Consider the following 17,605-nt stretch of genomic DNA (forward strand, 5'->3'; position numbering starts at 1 on the left):
AAATAGCAATTTACCATTATGCATACATTATTGGATACATACATTACTTTGACGCCATCTTGTGGTAACTATGAGCAATTACAAACCTACGTTTGGATAATGATGCGCGATTAGTGGTATATTTGAAAATTAAAAAAAGTATCAAATTCTACATTCCTGTCCACCTGAAAGTGCCTTGTGTCAGACAGTTTGACTAACTTAAATAGAGGAAGTAAAAAGAGGACTTTAAAGGTTTTGGAACCCATCAAATCTTTTATTGTTGAAAAGATGAGTTGTTTTCCTTGCATTCAACAGAAGAGGATATGACATAATTTGAAAACAAATGAATTCAGTCAAGACTATGACTCAAAAGTGAAGATTACATACATTGGCAATTTATCGATATAATGTGTTTTCATAGATTGCGAGCTAATGTATAAACAGACCATTTGCCTACAGCAATATAACAACTACGACGCTCCTTTTGCTCTCAACTTGGACAGCAGCATTTCGTTCTTTCGACATTCCTCTTGAAAGTCTTTGACGGTTTGGAAGTAAAGCCTCTGGGTGTCGAGCAGCTCCAGGTATTTGTCGTTCAGCTGATCCCTCCTCATTTTGTTCTCCTGCTTCTTCTTCTCCATCTTGATGCGACTCTGTCCGATTCCATCCACTATCTGCTCCATTTGTCTGAGGAACTGCTCCTTGGCGCCCGAAGACGACATGGCTTGCTGGAAGTTGTCATGAATGGAATTCAGCAAATTGACCTCCTTTTCCAGATAAACCTTCTGGTCATCTAACGTATTGTACAAAGTGAAGAACTGTTTGGTCTCTTTGTGTGTAGCAGAAACTTGGCAATAGAGTTCGATGAATCTCTTCTGGTACTGTGTGAGTTCCGCACGGCAAGGCACTTCGTCAATCTTTCTCTGCAAAATGGCGATGTCACGATTCCTTCTCGCCATCAGCAGACGGACCTTCTGTAGTTTCTCTCTCTCTGTAATGTGCTGCTTGTCAATCAATTGGTTTCTCTCCTTCTCCTCGACACCGAGTCCCGATTCTGTGCTTAAATTTTCAATACTCTGCTGCAGGCGGATCATCTCATCTTTACAGTGGGTACGGAACTCCTGTTCTTGAAGTTTCAAGTTTTCATTGGATGTTACCAGGAATCTCAGCTTCTCGAGCACGCTGTCGTCAGCTTGACGTTCGGCGTCCTCTAAAATCATCATCTCGTTCATCAGCGTATCCGACTGCTCGGTGACCTCACGCAGCTTCGTCTTCGCCTCGTCGCAACCTTTCTTAACTTGGGTGTATTGACCTTGCAGCTCGGTATGCTGGTTAATCATCTGCTGGGTCTGTTTGTTCAGAGAGGCGACGGCTCGGAGGTGTTGGTGAAGCGGGCCGTACCGCTCTGAAATATCCTCCGATACCTCCAAATGCTTCTCGGCATACTCCGAAGCTATCAGTTTGATCTCTTCAGACTGTTGCCCCACAATGTAGCCCACCGCGCTAGCTGTCAGTTGACCCTCCTGATTGGCCATGGCGGCCATTGTGTTCATCAGGCTTTTGATGCGTTTCTCCTCAGCCGCCCACTGAACTTCTTCCTCCGAGACCTGCGTCACAGAGTCTTTATTTGATAAGGCCATTTTTTCACCTGGCTTATCTTGTTTGGATTGTTTGCTGAATCCATATCTCCTGCCATATTCCAGCAATGTAGACTGAACCCTGGACTCCTCATCAAGAAGTTCCCCTGCCTCCTTTTGCCTTCTGTATTTCCTCAGTGGTTTGTATACATCCAGAATATCAAGAACTGTTCCCACTGCCTTGCCTCTTCTCTGTTGGAACTCTTCATCCTCTGGAAGGTTGTAGGCCTTCTGGAATTGAGATATGGAGTAAGCTCTCACGTAGTCCCCCGTTTGTTCTCTGGTCTCGATGGCTCGTTTCACGAGCCATTGTATCACTGGAAAAATGTGAATAAAATCAAGTCCTTGGATTTGATGAGGCTCCAGCTGATGAGGACACTTCATTTTGGGCAAAACAGATACAATTTTCTCAGTCAAAGCTATTTTCTGACCGATGGTTGAGTTCTCTTGAAATAGTAGATCAATGTCAATGTCATAGTTACAAGTGGTGATGCACCAAGTCATCCCGCCGACCACCTTATCAAAAGGTGACAGTCCCTTAATGCGGGCCCGAAAATATCCGGCGGCTAAAAGAAGCTCAAGGATCTCCGCCAGTTTGATGCACTGCTCTTCATCCTCCCGAGCTTCCACCTGAGTAACGTTGACGCCTTGATCTAACTGGGAATTCAACTTTGAGGCAGGCCTTGCTCTATTAAAAACAGAGACAGTCGATGCCATCTTGTCTTGGGATATGTTGTTTGCTTCGTCGTCTTCTTCCGCTTCATCTTCTTCTTTGTAGGGACAGGTCGTATCTGACGAATAAGATGCGTTACCGCCACCTATTGTTCTGGAGTGCGGGTTCAGGTACGTATGTACTAAGAAAAAAGGGAAAATAAAATTCTTTATCAACCCTGGTTTTAATCAAAAAACAGTTTTAATTTGATCTTCTTCAGTCTGTAGCCATTAAAGATCACAACTCCCTTTTTGTGTCAGGTTTTTGGAATGTAAACATAATTACCGAGGCCGGACGAAGTGACGTCATCTCACGTCACTAATGTGCGCTCGTTAAGCAAGAGCGAAGGGCACTCTTCTCCTGGTCTATTATTAAGTGAATCTTAAACGTCGCTAAATCTTCTACTTTGACAGATTTTGGAGTCAGATCATGAATATTTGGCGACACTAATGTTTAGTACACTAGCGTGTCATGTGAGCTAGCGTCGTATTGAGGAACAAGGTAACGGGGAAATTATTTTCCTGAGGAACATTTGTTCTATCGACCTTCCACGTTGCTATTAACGATCTATGTCTAGAATGTAACGACGTGAGTACATCTTTATATTTTTATAATATATATCATGGACGGATTTTAATCAACACAAAATAACCCGAATCTATTGAATAAATGACAATTAAAAAAAATGTTGGCAGTGCTTATGATAACCACAATATTAAAAGTAATATGTCCATTTTTGATTGATAGCTCTGCATGCGGAGAATTTGTGAACATCCAGGATGACATCGGAGGCTGCTGCTGCTACTGTCTCCACACCTTCAGCCTTAAGCAGCACTCCAGTCCAAACAGACTACTACTGGCTCCGATCCTTTGTTGCAGGAGGTAGGGGGACCTGACACATTTTTGGTAGTCATAAAATCTATCTTTTGCCAAAAGAGTTATATTGATGAAATTAATACATTTGACTTGACTTCTCTGCCGTAGGTGTCGCAGGATGCTGTGCCAAGACCACAATCGCTCCTCTAGACCGAGTAAAGATTCTGCTTCAGGCTCAGAATCCCCACTACAAACACCTGGGTAATATGTCTATAAATAAGAATTGGATTTATGATAGTTGTAGAATTATAGCATCATTGTGCCTGTTCCTGCACAGGTGTGTTTTCCACTCTAAAAGCCGTGCCAAAAAAAGAAGGCTACCGTGGCTTGTACAAGGGCAATGGAGCTATGATGGTGAGGATATTTCCTTATGGCGCAATCCAGTTCATGGCCTTCGACAATTATAAAAAGGTACATGTGATGTTTTTATATCAAAGAAAAATGGGCTTAATTAACAATTTGCACCTCAACATACCTTTTCATTTGCTCAACAGTTGCTTAGTAAACAACTTGGGATCTCCGGACCTATTCATCGCCTAATGGCTGGATCCATGGCAGGTCAGAAAATCATTTTTGCTGTTTTTATGCTCCGCCCCAAACAATTTAGCGCCATCTAGTGGAAACCTGCTGTTGTTAGGTTCCAATGCATTGCTGGTGTGACAATAATAAATGCCTTACTGGTTTGTTGTCAGGTATGTCAGCGGTGATATGCACCTATCCACTGGACGTCGTTCGAGCCAGACTTGCTTTCCAGGTGACTGGGTATCATCGCTACACTGGAATCGCCAACGCCTTCCACACCATCTATCTGAAGGTCAGCTGCTGGATATAAAAATGCATCGTAGAAGGTTGGGAAAGGATTGAATGCCAAATTATGCTTTTTTAAAAAATATTTTGGCACAGGAGGGGGGATTCTCTGGCTTCTACCGGGGCCTCACGCCAACCCTCATTGGAATGGCTCCTTATGCAGGTGATTGCTCTTATCAGTATGTGTCTTGGTACCTGGACTAAGAAATTTGAATGTGAAAACACGCAGGTTTTTCCTTCTTCACCTTCGGGACTTTAAAAAGCCTCGGCTTGAAGCATTTCCCAGAGACGCTGGGACGGCCGTCCTCGGACAACCCTGACGTTCTGGTTCTTAAAACCAAAGTCAACCTGCTGTGTGGAGGCATGGCCGGCGCTATCGCTCAGACGATATCGTAAGAGCGGGGGAGTGGACTACTTCCATCTGACGTGACCGACCGGCAGTTAATTATTATTTTTTTTGTCTCACTAGCTATCCCTTGGATGTGGCAAGGCGAAGAATGCAACTCGGTTCTGTGCTTCCTGACGCGCACAAGTGTGTGTAAGTTCTTTAGGACTCCTTGCACACATTCCACACACGACTAACGAAAATAAATGTTTGCATATCATCTTTTTTGCGCATCCAAACAGCTCCCTGAGCAAGACTCTGTCCTACGTCTACACCGAGTACGGCATCAAGAACGGCCTGTACCGAGGCCTCTCGCTCAACTACATCCGCTGCGTGCCCTCTCAGGCTGTGGCCTTCACAACCTACGAATTCATGAAGCAACTCCTCCACCTCAACTAGAGGCCGCGTCACTCATCCCACTCGTGCGGATGCTCGCTCGGTATGTCTTAAAACTCCTCAGACCGGAGTGAATCTGGTTATGCTGTGTGCGGTGGGAAAGACTTTTCCTCCAAATTGTTTTACCACAGTGGTGCTTTGACGTAGGATTTTAATTCGTTCCGCGACCACACCAACAAAATGTTTGTAATGTGTTTTTTTATTATGAAAAAAAACACCTGCCCTCTGATGTATTGTACTTCATGAAAACGTAGAATGTAAAAAGAATCAAAGTAAATGATATTTGCATCATGATTTAGTGCTTTAATTCTTTGGCCACCAGGGGGCATTATAATAAAGACGTGGATAAGAAGAAAACGATCAGCTGCAGATGAGGATAAAGAATATATGCTTTTGAGTGTTGTCTTTGTATTTCAAATATTTACTTTTTACATTTCTCACAGATTAATGAGAGTTTTGTTAGCCCCTTTTGGGCCGTTTGCTTTGTGTTAGCATTTTGCTAGCAGGCTTACATGAGTTGAGTGGTTGAGTGATTCTCTGTTTTATGTTTAGTCTTGCATTAAGCTTCAACAAGGACAAATTTTTGCTCGCAACTCCACACAAAAAACATACAAGGGGCGTGCTGAAAAACTCCCAAGTCAGGGTACCGTTGTACCGGTCGGTATACAACAGGCAGCTGGAAACAAGCGTAACACGAGCAAATGATCAACAATAGCATTCAACATGAAATCCACACATTTCTTTGTATTTTTATTATGAGTTTGATACACTGAAAGCTGATTAAATGTTTGCAGTATTTATGATTCAGGGCTTTATAAATGTATAAGGGGTGCAAGTGCTATATTTGCCTTGTCTACAAACAGTATGTACTGGGGTTTTTTTCCCTCTTCTTTTTTTCTAAACAATGTCTCTTAATTATTATTTTTTTGTCTGATGCCAAACTTTGAATAGAACAGTATCATAGTTTGTTTTGTCACACAACGGATGTTGCGGACATAATCATATAATCACCTGCAATTCCAGAATCACCAGACATATATATATATATTCATACGTGCTATGATTTTTCTTGTTGACATCTATATTTGGATCTGTGATGAATGTCCGCATCGGGCGATGGTCTGAAAAGTGGAAAAAAAAATTGCACTTTTAACTGTTTACTTCTGTTATTTATTGACTTAGCTACATGCTGCCACTGAGTGGCAACTTTGCTTACAGAAATAATGTGGTTTACAGTTGTAGCTGGAGAAAGTCATGCAAATAAAACAGTATATGTACCGTATATATTTTTATTATTCTATTTTTTTTTCATGGCAAATCCTGAAAATGGTCATCAAACTTGGCTATTTATTTGAAAGTTTTATGAAGCCTTGCCACAAATTGTACCTTGGAAAAATTTCATCAAACAGAAATGGCACAAGTAATAAATACCATTTTTCATGATTTGTTAGCATTAAGCGAGCAGCCTCTCATTGGACAACATCACGTTTTGGCTGAACATTATATTTTTATATATATATCCGCTGTTTAATTCTCTGATTTTATGTGTTACTTTTACTTCAACTGGCAGCTTGAAGCAAGCATGCTTGGCCTCTTTTTTTGAGGGGAGCCGTGTATAATAACGGGTACTAAGGATTACTTTAAAAAGTATCTTTATTAAGTTGAAGTATTTTTGAATCAAATTAGGCGTGGCTATCTTTAAAACATGGAATTCACTGTATTCCAGAAAATTTAATTGTGCTCACCAGTCCATATGGAGGGCTTTACTTTGAATACTTGCATGGAACATACTACCAGGCATTGTCCAATGTCACATCCACATTTGACTAGTAAATTTGAGGCTTCAATTAAACACACCCATTTTAGTTCGTAAAAACAAAAGCGTGTATGCGCCCAGGTTGAATGTTATCCCCGTAACACACCGCCCACGTTTGCTTTACAGACTTCCACATTCTTGTGGCATTTGTGTAAGAGAAGTGTGGACATCTGGAAAAAAAAAAATTGAGAAGTGCACTTTTACCACCCGACAGACGTGACGACTAAAAGGCTCAATTTGATGGGCGACGGAATTGATCATTTTAATCAAGGAGAGTGTTTTTTGGAATCTTTCCATCAATGACATCGTATACTGTGACCGTCGCCACGGGGAGCCAGTGGTTTGCGGGAACGGATGACTACATCTACATAACACTGGTCGGCACTGAGAGATGCAGCGAGAAGACGTTGCTGGATAAGCCTCTGTATAATGATTTTGAGAGGGGCGCGGTAAGTGAGTTTATATATATTATCGAAAATAAACATCTGAAACTAGATTCACTGTACGCATCATGGTTCGAATGCTAAAAGAGGAAGATAACGTTGGCAGAGGCAGTGATGATGACATTTTAACCGACCTATTGCACACCTGCACCAAGCAATAGCGTTGTTGGTAGATTCTAAAGCAGGGGTGTCAAACTCATATTTGTCCTGGCCTGCATTAGTCATAATTTCCTTCTGAGGGCCATTATGACTGTCAAATCAAATAAATGTATGAACGTCTCATATTATATACAATAAAGGCTACACAATAAAATGATAACTAGTTTTGAAATGAGAGACTAGTCAAATCTGTTCAAATATTTTGAAAAAATTAACTCTAATAACTTTGATTAATTTGTAATTTTAATATTGACACACAAAGTTGATGAACATTTTGTCAACATGGGCCAAATATAATCACACAGGGGCCAAATTTGGCCCGCAAGCCAGAGTTTGGTAATATTGCTCTAAAGCAAAGTAATGAAGCATATGTATGATGTATGTTTGTTTTTTAATTTGATGGATGGCATAAAAGGTATTTTATGGGAGGGGGGGGCGAGGGGTCATGGGCCCATATGGGGAGTGGGAGGGTAAAATATGGACCAAAGGGCCATGATAGATTTTCCTTCACTGAGGTGGTATGGAATATAGACCAGTTTTGTTTTTTTTCCCACAATTGCACATAGGTGGATTCCTACCTAGTGAGGGCGGATGAGAACTTGGGTGAGCTTGTGTTGGTAAAGTTGGAGAAGAGGAAGTACTGGGTGCATGATGACTGGTACTGCAAGAACATCTCAGTGAAGACTCCCGGCGGAGACAACGTGGAGTTCCCGTGCTACCGGTGGCTGGTGGATGACAAGGAAGTGGTACTGCGGGATGGCCGAGGTAAAAATCACAAAGGGCGGAGGTTAGCTGGGTTCATTCCATCACGTAGCATTTCTCTTTGCTTGTTAGCTCACCTGCCTCAGGATGATAAGACGAGTATCGTCAAGCAACACAGGAAAAACGAACTGGAAATGCGACAAAAAACTTACAGGTATGCTTTGTCTGCCGGCCGACGCTATGTTTGGTGTCAAATTGAATTTCGGAATTTTAGATGGATGGAGTGGCAATCCGGATTTCCCATGAGTATAGATGCGAACAGACACCAGGACTTGCCTCAGGACATCCAGTTTGACAGTGAGAAGGGAGTGGATTTTGTACTGAACTACAGCAAAGCGTAAGTATCCCTCAAAAAGTCAACTGAACCACAAGAAATTAGAAACTTGGTCATTGATCAGAAAAAAAAAACATTTCCAGAATCGAGAACCTGTTCGTGAACCACTTCATGCACATGTTCCAGACGTCCTGGAGTGACTTTGGGGATTTTGAGAAGATCTTTTTGAGAATCAAAAATACAATCTCAGGTCAGCCTCAAATGGATCTTGGGAGTTGTTCTCATTGAGCTTCTCTCACGTGTTATTTTCTAACACACCAGAGTATGTGATGCAACACTGGCAAGAAGATTTCATGTTCGGCTACCAATTCCTCAACGGCTGCAATCCTGTGGTCATCGAAAAAATCTCCAAACTTCCTAACAAGTTTCCCGTCACCAATGAAATGGTCGCTGTCAGCCTGGAGAGACAGTTGACTCTTGAAGATGAAATTAAGGTAGAAGAACCATCTACATACATACGGACATGTCTGACCCGTTCCTGTAAACGTTGCACTTCCAGGCGGGGAACATCTACATGGTGGACTACGAAGTGTTAGACGGTATCAGACCGAACTGCACGGATCCATGTACGCTGCAATACTTGGCGGCTCCCATCTGTCTTCTGTACAAAAACACAGACAACAAAATCCTGCCGATAGCCATACAGGTCTTAAAATCGTCCTTTTGGTTTGAAATGAATCCAACACCCACCTCGCTTTCCTCACTTCTGCTCGTCTCCCAGTTGGGTCAGACTCCCGGCGAGGACAATCCCATCTTCCTGCCCACCGACAGTCAACACGACTGGCTCCTGGCAAAGATCTGGGTCCGCTCGGCCGATTTCCAGCACCACCAGACGGTCACGCACCTGCTCAGGACACATTTGATCTCAGAGATGTTTGCTATCGCCATGTTCAGGCAGCTGCCCGCCGTCCACCCCGTCTATAAGGTAAGACCCTCGTCAATGAATCGATGGGTGAGTCGATTGTTGACCGATTCGTTGAACCGTAGCTACTCATTCCCCACATCCGATTCACCATCGCCATCAATACCAAAGCGAGAGAGCAGCTCATCTGCGAGTGCGGTATCTTTGACAAGGTAAGCATGTGGAGCATCTTCCGAAACAAGACAGAACCTGTCCTTCAAATGATTCCAAAGAACAGTTTGGGGTGTTTCCAACAAGGCAAACGCCACAGGCGGAGGCGGTCACGTGCAGCTGGTTCGGAAGGCCACGAAAGCCCTGACCTTCAAGTCTCTCTGCTTTCCCAACATGATCAAATCTCGTGGAGTGGACAGCAAGCAAGAGCTGCCCACTTACTTCTACAGAGACGACGGCTACAAAGTGTGGGAAGCCACCAAGAGGTGAGGACTGGGTTTGCGAGTTTGAATTGATTTTGAACACACCTCCAGTTTGTGACTAAATAACGGCAGTTAACTAAATCATTGTACCGACGTCGATATAACTAACTGAAGCAAAAATACGACAGGGAAAGCCCACAAGAACATCTCAACTTTGTTTATTTAAATGTATTTTTATTGACTTATATTTATTTACATTTATTCATATGTATGTATTGATAAATTTATATTCGCTTATATTTATTTATATTGAGTTATATGTATTCATTCATTTATTTTTAAGTATTTATTTACATGTACTTTTTTTATATGGTGGGAGGTATGTACAAGGATCGCATTAAGGGTATATAAAATTTGAAAATAATATCGGTCACTTTTTTTGTGACAAAATACAATCTCATCTGATCAGGGGTGTGTAGACTTTTTCTATCCACTCAATGGTGTCTTTTGCAGCTTTGTATCAGACGTGGTCACCATTTACTACAGTAGCAACGAGAAGGTGCAAGAAGATGAGGAAATCCAGGCCTTTGTTAAAGACGTGTGCACTTTCGGCATGCAGGACTTTGACTCGTGCGGTAGGTTGAGCTAAAAATATCAAACGTACACGGCGGGAACAAACAAGCTCAAAAAAGTGAAGAAATAGCCTTCTTGAGTTTGGTCACCATGAGTTTCACAAGTGTTTGCCAATTCTCCACAGAGTTCCCCAAGGCGCTGAAATCGCGTGAGGAGCTGATCGAGTACTTGACCGTCATCGTGTTCACCGCGTCGGCTCAACACGCAGCCGTCAATTTCGGACAAGTATGTACCTTTCTTCTTCATTACAGACATTGAGAAAGATTTATATTTGTAACCTGTCTTCATACGTAAAGTACGACTGGTGTTCGTGGATTCCCAACGCTCCGTCCACCATGCGGCGGCCTCCCCCCAGACGGAAGGGTTTGGCCAACGTCACCCTGATCATGGACAGTCTCCCGGACCGAGGACGCTCCAGCTGGCACCTGGGGGCCGTCTGGGCCCTCAGCCAGTATCAGGAAAATGAGGTGGGTGTTATCGAGCGTCACTGACAAACCGTAAATAGTATCTCTAAGTAAACATATGATTAATTTCGTACACTCTGCGTCTTCTGCCATCCCGTAGCTCTACTTGGGAACGTACCCAGACGAGCACTTCATTGAGAAGCCGGTGAAGATGGCCATGGAGAAATTCAGGAAGTGCCTGGCAGAGATAAGCAGCGCCATCAAGACGAGGAACCAGGGAAAGAAACTGCCCTACTACAACATGTCCCCCGATCAAATCCCCAACAGTGTCGCTGTCTGAGGGACGGACGTGCTTGTTCATATTGTGTCCAAATATTTGCTCATTGTCAGTAATGCAGATAATAAAATGACAAACTTACCTTTAGACAGCTTTGGGCTAATTCACTTCTGAATAGCAATGATGCTCAAAGAGAGAAAAAAAAATCATTAAATGTATTGTGCAAAATATTTTCCATTTATTAATATATTATTATTATTTATTTTCTATTTATGTAGTCATCATATATTTATTTACTAATTTATTTATATTATTATTTATGTAGTCATCATATTTATTTAGTTTATTTATATTATTTATTATTATTTATTTTGGTAGAAATTCTGAATTTATTTTCCCCCATTTTTTTGATATTATATGACTGATATTGAAGTAATTTTGCATAATTGTACAGTGAAATACAAGAACCGTGAGTGCACTTTTGAATTCTCCCTATAGAGTTGTTGTTAGCATTTATTCAAAGCCTATTATCTATTTTAGCACAAATAATGTCACCAGAACCTGAACTATCAAATTTCATCCAGCACTGACTGGATCATTTAAGGAGGGACTGGGGAGGAGACTCCAGTTCCTACTCTGTTAACTTTATACTCCAGACTTTTTCTACGACAGAAGCATTTCCATCCAGTGTGACAACAATGCCGTATACGTATGTTGTGAGTGTGGCGACAGGAACTCAACGCTGGTCGGGGACTGATAACTACATCGCCGTAACACTCGTGGGCACTGAGGGATGCAGCCAGAAGACTCAGCTGGACAAACTTTGGCAGAATGAATTTGAGAGGGGATCGGTAGGTGGCATTTTCAGACAAGATTAATCTGCAACATCATATTTTAAAAATGCCTTTCATGAGTATAAACCAAGTTGGCTTTAAGGAAACATCTGTTGTTGTCCTGTTATCTTTTGGCAGTGTGGCTTTCAACTGTTTGAGGACACTTTTTTTGGGGGGGGCGGGGCACTCCTATGATCAAGGGTTTATGGATTATTTCCTGGCAAGGCAATATTACAAGATTACAATCTACTTCCTTGAATTCCTCATATTAGGTTGAATTGTGTCTTTACACAATTAACACGGATGTTTGAAGGGAAAAATATATTAAAAACCAGACTGCAAAGTGACACTAGCATACCTCTGAAAGGGACATCCCTTTCAGAGGTATGATAGTGTCAGTTCACCGTTTGTTCACAGGTGGATTCCTACATGGTGGAGGTGCTGGAGAACCTGGGTGAGATTGTCTTAGTAAAGCTAGAGAAGCAAAAATTCCTGGTCCAGGACCACTGGTACTGCAGGTGCGTTTCAGTCAGGACTCCCGATGGTGACAAAGTGGAGTTTCCGTGCTACCGTTGGCTGGTGGATGACAAAGAAGTGGTACTGCGGGATGGGCGAGGTAAAATTACAAAGGGCAGAGGTTAGCTTGGATCATTCCATCACGTTGCATTTCTCTTTGCTTGTTAGCTCACCTGCCTCAGGATGATAAAATGAGTCTCGTCAAGCAGCACAGGAAAAACGAACTGGAAATGAGGCAGAAAATTTACAGGTATGCTTTGTCTGCCGGCCGACGCTATGTTTGGTGTCAAATTGAATTTCGGAATTTTAGATGGATGGCGTGGCAGCCCGGATTTCCCATGAGCATAGATGCGAACAGAACCCAGGACTTGCCTCAGGACATCCAGTTTGACAGTGAGAAGGGAGTGGATTTTGTACTGAACTACAGCAAAGCGTAAGTATTCCCTCAAAAAAGTCAACTGGACCACAAGAAATGAGAAACTTGGTCATTGATCAGAAAAAAAACATTTCCAGAATCGAGAACCTGCTTTTGAACCACTTCATGGACATGTTCCAGTCATCTTGGGACAGCATTGACGATTTTAAGAAGATCTTCTTGACCATTAAAAATGCACCTTCAGGTCAGTCTCAGATGTTTCTTCTGTAATCATTTCATTTTACTGGTTCTTTTATCAGAAACAAGATATTTGAGATTGCATTGCCTGACATGTTTCGGCTTGTACTTCCGCCTTCATCAGAGTGTCACTGGCTTGGTTGCGAGGCGTCTTGTGACAAGCCGAAACATGTCAGCACCCTAAAATATCTTGTTTGTGATAAAAGAACCTGTGAAGTGATTAACAAGTGAAAACAAAATGAACTTAGTACAACTACATTTCATTTCAATGACTTTACTCCAGAGTATGTGATGCAACACTGGAAAGAGGATTTCTTGTTCAGCTACCAGTTCTTAAACGGCTGCAATCCTGTCCTCATCAAAAAGATCTCCAAACTTCCCGACAAGTTTCCTGTTACCAATGAAATGGTCGCTGTCAGCCTGGAGAGAGGGTTGACTCTTGAAGAGGAAGTAAAGGTAAACTCAGGGATAGTGGACAATGTCCACCTCTGCATTCATGTCCCCCAAGATTCAGTTCTTTGCCCCGTTCCTGTTTCTCAGATAATCCCATCATGGTTTCCGCTATGATGACATTTAGCTGTTTTCCAGTAAATTGTCAAACATTGCTCCAGACAGGTAACATCTTCATGGTGGACTATGAAGTGTTGGATGGCATCAAAGCAAACGATACAGACCCGAAGACCTCGCAGTATATGGCTGCTCCAATTTGTCTTCTGTACAAGAACACACAGAACGAGATCCTGCCGATAGCCATACAGGTCGGGTGGTTTTGGATGAGAACAAGTCTTGCGCTACTTTTATAAAATGTTGTCTCGTTACCTTGCAGTTGGGTCAGACTCCCGGCGAGGACAACCCCATCTTCCTACCCACGGACAGTCAATACGACTGGCTCCTGGCAAAGATCTGGGTCCGCTCGACCGATTTCCAGCACCACCAGACGGTCACGCACCTGCTCAGGACACATCTGATCTCAGAGATGTTTGCTATCGCCACGTTCAGGCAGCTCCCCGCCGTCCACCCCGTCTTTAAGGTGAAAACTCTTTATTAGACTGACGGAAGGACTGAAACCTAGCAACTGATGCGCTCCTTTCACAGCTACTGATCCCACACGTGCGTTTCACCATCGCTATTAACACCAAAGCTCGAGAAGAACTCATCTGTGAAGGTGGTCTCTTTGATAAGGTGAGGTTTATGTAAAGCCCTGATAGATAACCTAAAACCAGTCAATTAAGTCCTGGTAATAATTCTGGAGATGTCATACAAACTTGACCGAAACAGTAGTGTTTCAATGGTATCCCTAGACTTAGAGAATTGGGGTACAAGTTTGAAGCCTCAGAGAAAGCACAGGTTCTGAAGATTTGGGGACGGACCATAGATTGTGAGAGACTGGAAAGGAAACAGCTGAGCATTGTAGGACCAGGGACAGGATCTAAGACTAAGTACTCAGATACAGGTTCAGGTTTTGTAAAACTGTCTCAAAGTTTAGAGTCCATATTTTCTTGCTTTCCGCATGTGAAGGCAAATGCTATAGGTGGAGGTGGTCATGTGCAAGTGATTCAGAAGACCATGAAGACCCTGACCTTTAGGTCCCTCTGCTTCCCTGATATGATCAAAGCTCACGGAATGGACAACCAGCAGGAGGTGCCTAACTACTTCTACAGGGACGACGGGTACAAGGTGTGGGAGGCCACCAAGAGGTGAGGACCATTTCGGAGAACAAAAAGTGTTATTTGGTTCTCTGTACTTGATTTGGATCTTCTTGCAGCTTTGTGTCAGATGTGGTTAGCATTTACTACAGTAGCGATGAGAAGGTCCAGGGAGACGAAGAAATCCAGGACTTCGTTAAAGATGTGTGTGACTACGGTATGAAAGGCTTCGATCACTGCGGTGGGTATACCCTGACGTGCAAAAGCTACTTTAGCTCTCTTTGGTGATACGATTTTTCGATGCAGGGTTCCCCAGGTCACTTGAATCCCGTGAGGAACTGATAGAATACCTGACCATCATCGTGTTCACTGCTTCGGCCCAACACGCGGCCGTCAACTTTGGACAAGTACGATAGATTGGTGATCTTTAATGAAAATATTCCGATAACTGATTCATTGACTAATTTTCTTGGTTCCTTTGGCTCAAACATTTGACTATGAACTTCACCAACCAAAAGTACGACTGGTATTCCTGGATTCCCAACACTCCGTCCACCATGCGGAAGCCCCCGCCTGATCGGAAGGGTTTGGCAAGCATATCCCTGATCATGGACAGCCTCCCGGACCGAGGACGTTCCAGCTGGCACCTGGGAGCCGTCTGGGCGCTCAGTCAATACCAGGATGACGAGGTACAAGTCCTCTTTGGCACAGCACTAAAAAAAACCTGCCTCCACTTGCACACTTTCCTTTGAATTTTACAGCTCTACTTGGGAATGTACCCTGACGAGCACTTCCTGGAACAGCCGGTGAAAGCTGCCATGGAGACGTTCACAAAGAGTCTGGCAGAGATAAGCAGTGCTATCAAGACGAGGAACCAGGAACAGAAAATTCCCTACCACTACATGTCCCCTGACAGGTTACCAAACAGTGTTGCTGTTTAAACACAGACTAAATTATCCAAAGTGTAAATTATTTTTTTTCTATATGAAATTAAGAAACTGTAGTACCTAAATGACCTTCTAATAAAACCATCGAAAATATTTCATTAAAAGTCAACTAACTTACATCGAGGTTATTGGAGTTCACGACAACTAATTAAATAAGCTAATGGGGAAAAGTATTTTCAGAAACAAAATTAAAATAAAACGGACATATTGACAACCTTATTCAAAGTCTCAAGACTATCACGGCAGGCACGTAAACAAAATTTTATAGACTCATTCCTGGCTTCAGAAAAAGATAAAGGCTTAGAACAGCAAGTCCATAAACTAACTTAAAAGTTTTATTAGTTGATATAGTAAAGCTTATATTAAAGTGCAATTGCTGGTTCAAAAAATACCAACAAAAACCTTGAAAAGCATCATCTTTTATTTGGTTTTAAATTCTATACACTTTTTGTTCAAACATGGGAACAGAAAAAAAAACATCTATTTTAGTTTAAAAAAAAACAAGAGGACCTTTTTTTTTTCCATGTTGCTTTTACACTATTATTATTCCAAAGTGACGTTCACACAAACTTGTGGAATGATAAAAGACGGTGGGTGCAACAGTCATCAAATATGTTCAAGTCCAGTCAGTAGTAAACAAATGTAGCTTTGTGCAAGTTACATTTTCGTGCTCCCCTCCCTCCCTCCCTCCCTCAGACATGACGAGTCAAAGCAGCAAAGTATATTTAAAAAAAAAAAAAAAAAAAAAAAAAAAAACGTTCACCTATGTGCCACGTCTCACTGAACAGGATAATAAAAGGGAATGCTTACATCTAAAGCTCAAGACTTAATGCGAGGAGCCAGCTCCCTTAAAAAAAACAAGAAAAAAAAAAAAAACATTCTACTGCCTCCACAAATGTACATGTTAAAACACATTTTAATGAGCAATTCTTTTTAAATAAAAAAAAAAGTGATTTATAATTAAAGTGACAAAATGGGGCTACAATGTAGATATCATAAAATTATTTGGAAAAAGGGATGAGGATGAAATTAACCAGCAAATATTTTGCCAAAATAAATACTACACAAAAATATCATTTTATACCCAGTGGACAAAAAAACAAAACATAGAGCAACTATAGAAGGATCAACAACATAAAATGGTAATTGCACTTTTCCTCCCCTTATTTTTTAAGCATCACATTGCACCGAGCCGCCAAGGAAGAAATGAATCTTCCTCCAACTGGGAAAAAAATAATATTGGTTTTACTAACCCACCATAGGACATGGACATAAAATACTTCATTCAAACATACTATAAAACACCAAAATGTTTTTATTGCTGCCGAGCAGTCGTTATTACCAAATGAGTTGTCGGACCGCTGCGCTTTGCAGGCAGCGGCGAGTATCAAAAAGACCCTCGAAAAATATCTTTTTGTGTGTGTGGAATGGTTATGAAGGTCAACACGTTAACGCGAATGTCTGGTTGTATTTTTCCGAGGCTGTTTTTGAAAGGTTGAGGGTATTCTTACATGTTCATGCTAGAGGGAACAATGTTTGAAACTCACTACTCGACCAATCACGACAAAAGCAGCCATTGAAGGTGACGACACTCGCGTTAAATAGCTGCCAAAAATTAAACGCTTGCACGCACACTCCTGAACTCAAACGTAGAAAGTTGACACGATAAGTTCAAAGACATAGAAAACAATTATTATTATTATTTTTTTAAGGTTTTGTGTTTACCAAAAAAAGTGTACATTCGCTTCAGAAAGTTTGGATGTTCTTTTTCTTCCTCCTCAAAGAAAAAAAGGGAAATCACATCCTGGTTAAAAGTTTGAAAGTTTTGCCTAGAAGAAACCAAAGAAAGCTCTTCGATGTGCATCCACGTGTTGGTGGACCCAGTGACATCACAGATCGATGACATTTTTGTCTTGCGTGACACTCAGCAACTCTCAAGACTCAACTTGTGTGTTCTTGTTATTCTGCTTGATCTCACTTTAATGGATTGTGTTTCTCATCTTTCTAATGCATGTAGGGCAGAAGTGTTGACATTTTCAATTTCGTAGACTTTTTTTTTGTGGGGAACATTTTGATAGAAAATAGGATAACGCGTCACTTATTATGGCAGCAAAGTTAACGCTGACTTATGGTGGATATTTTGATCATTTTTCTC

The 17,605-nt window shown here is 41.8% G+C and overlaps 4 protein-coding genes across 8 annotated transcripts; 3 read left to right on the forward strand and 1 right to left on the reverse strand.

The window, feature by feature from the left end:
- Positions 1–232: 232 nt before the first annotated feature.
- Positions 233–2,424, reverse strand: ccdc93 (CCC complex scaffolding subunit CCDC93). Its single transcript, XM_085921655.1, has one exon. It carries the CDS (start codon positions 2,331–2,333, stop codon positions 450–452), a length of 1,884 nt encoding a protein of 627 aa, XP_085777781.1. The 5' UTR covers positions 2,334–2,424; the 3' UTR covers positions 233–449.
- Positions 2,425–2,650: 226 nt separating this feature from the next.
- slc25a16 (solute carrier family 25 member 16) lies at positions 2,651–6,074 on the forward strand. Of its 3 annotated transcripts, XM_085921657.1 has the most exons (11): positions 2,651–2,916; positions 3,076–3,210; positions 3,313–3,405; positions 3,482–3,615; positions 3,699–3,762; positions 3,897–4,018; positions 4,108–4,174; positions 4,241–4,403; positions 4,481–4,549; positions 4,639–4,835; positions 5,115–6,074. In XM_085921657.1, the coding sequence occupies exons 2-10, from the start codon at positions 3,108–3,110 to the stop codon at positions 4,793–4,795; spliced, it is 972 nt and encodes a 323-aa protein (XP_085777783.1). In that variant the 5' UTR covers positions 2,651–2,916; positions 3,076–3,107; the 3' UTR covers positions 4,796–4,835; positions 5,115–6,074. The 3 variants fall into 3 exon arrangements, with proteins under 3 accessions (XP_085777783.1, XP_085777782.1, XP_085777784.1); XM_085921656.1 differs by having other exon boundaries at positions 4,639–6,074; XM_085921658.1 differs by having other exon boundaries at positions 3,482–3,558; positions 4,639–6,074.
- Positions 6,075–6,772: 698 nt separating this feature from the next.
- On the forward strand, positions 6,773–11,039 carry LOC147049968 (polyunsaturated fatty acid 5-lipoxygenase-like). Of its 2 annotated transcripts, XM_085922010.1 has the most exons (14): positions 6,773–7,057; positions 7,777–7,975; positions 8,045–8,126; positions 8,187–8,309; positions 8,390–8,496; positions 8,568–8,740; positions 8,806–8,952; positions 9,028–9,231; positions 9,294–9,380; positions 9,466–9,644; positions 10,095–10,216; positions 10,339–10,439; positions 10,511–10,681; positions 10,779–11,039. In XM_085922010.1, exons 1-14 carry the CDS (start codon positions 6,908–6,910, stop codon positions 10,956–10,958), a joined length of 2,025 nt encoding a protein of 674 aa, XP_085778136.1. In that variant the 5' UTR covers positions 6,773–6,907; the 3' UTR covers positions 10,959–11,039. The 2 variants fall into 2 exon arrangements, with proteins under 2 accessions (XP_085778136.1, XP_085778135.1); XM_085922009.1 differs by having other exon boundaries at positions 8,045–8,309.
- Positions 11,040–11,322: 283 nt separating this feature from the next.
- On the forward strand, positions 11,323–16,163 carry LOC147049969 (polyunsaturated fatty acid 5-lipoxygenase-like). 2 transcript variants are annotated; one of them, XM_085921444.1, is made up of 14 exons: positions 11,323–11,746; positions 12,146–12,344; positions 12,413–12,494; positions 12,555–12,677; positions 12,758–12,864; positions 13,141–13,313; positions 13,469–13,615; positions 13,684–13,887; positions 13,953–14,039; positions 14,376–14,554; positions 14,623–14,744; positions 14,810–14,910; positions 15,022–15,192; positions 15,265–16,163. In XM_085921444.1, exons 1-14 carry the CDS (start codon positions 11,594–11,596, stop codon positions 15,442–15,444), a joined length of 2,028 nt encoding a protein of 675 aa, XP_085777570.1. In that variant the 5' UTR covers positions 11,323–11,593; the 3' UTR covers positions 15,445–16,163. The 2 variants fall into 2 exon arrangements, with proteins under 2 accessions (XP_085777570.1, XP_085777569.1); XM_085921443.1 differs by having other exon boundaries at positions 12,413–12,677.
- Positions 16,164–17,605: the final 1,442 nt, after the last annotated feature.

The sequence above is a fragment of the Syngnathus leptorhynchus genome, chromosome 10, assembly GCF_054491065.1.
Source record: "Syngnathus leptorhynchus isolate UIUO chromosome 10, UIUO_Slep, whole genome shotgun sequence".
Taxonomy (NCBI): domain Eukaryota; kingdom Metazoa; phylum Chordata; class Actinopteri; order Syngnathiformes; family Syngnathidae; genus Syngnathus; species Syngnathus leptorhynchus.

What these genes read in the sequence shown, in the direction of transcription:
- ccdc93 (XM_085921655.1), bottom strand. Translation starts at nt 2,333, where the DNA reads ATGGCATCGACTGTCTCTGTTTTTAATAGAGCAAGGCCTGCCTCAAAG.
- slc25a16 (XM_085921656.1), top strand. Translation starts at nt 3,108, where the DNA reads ATGACATCGGAGGCTGCTGCTGCTACTGTCTCCACACCTTCAGCCTTA. An exon ending in GCTATCGCTCAGACGATATC is followed by an intron (nt 4,404 to 4,480) that starts GTAAGAGCGGGG and finishes TTGTCTCACTAG; the next exon opens with CTATCCCTTGGATGTGGCAA. An exon ending in CCTGACGCGCACAAGTGTGT is followed by an intron (nt 4,550 to 4,638) that starts GTAAGTTCTTTA and finishes GCATCCAAACAG; the next exon opens with CTCCCTGAGCAAGACTCTGT.
- LOC147049968 (XM_085922009.1), top strand. Translation starts at nt 6,908, where the DNA reads ATGACATCGTATACTGTGACCGTCGCCACGGGGAGCCAGTGGTTTGCG. An exon ending in GGTACTGCGGGATGGCCGAG is followed by an intron (nt 7,976 to 8,044) that starts GTAAAAATCACA and finishes TTTGCTTGTTAG; the next exon opens with CTCACCTGCCTCAGGATGAT. An exon ending in CAGCCGTCAATTTCGGACAA is followed by an intron (nt 10,440 to 10,510) that starts GTATGTACCTTT and finishes TCATACGTAAAG; the next exon opens with TACGACTGGTGTTCGTGGAT.
- LOC147049969 (XM_085921443.1), top strand. Translation starts at nt 11,594, where the DNA reads ATGCCGTATACGTATGTTGTGAGTGTGGCGACAGGAACTCAACGCTGG. An exon ending in GGTACTGCGGGATGGGCGAG is followed by an intron (nt 12,345 to 12,412) that starts GTAAAATTACAA and finishes TTTGCTTGTTAG; the next exon opens with CTCACCTGCCTCAGGATGAT. An exon ending in TCCTGCCGATAGCCATACAG is followed by an intron (nt 13,616 to 13,683) that starts GTCGGGTGGTTT and finishes GTTACCTTGCAG; the next exon opens with TTGGGTCAGACTCCCGGCGA.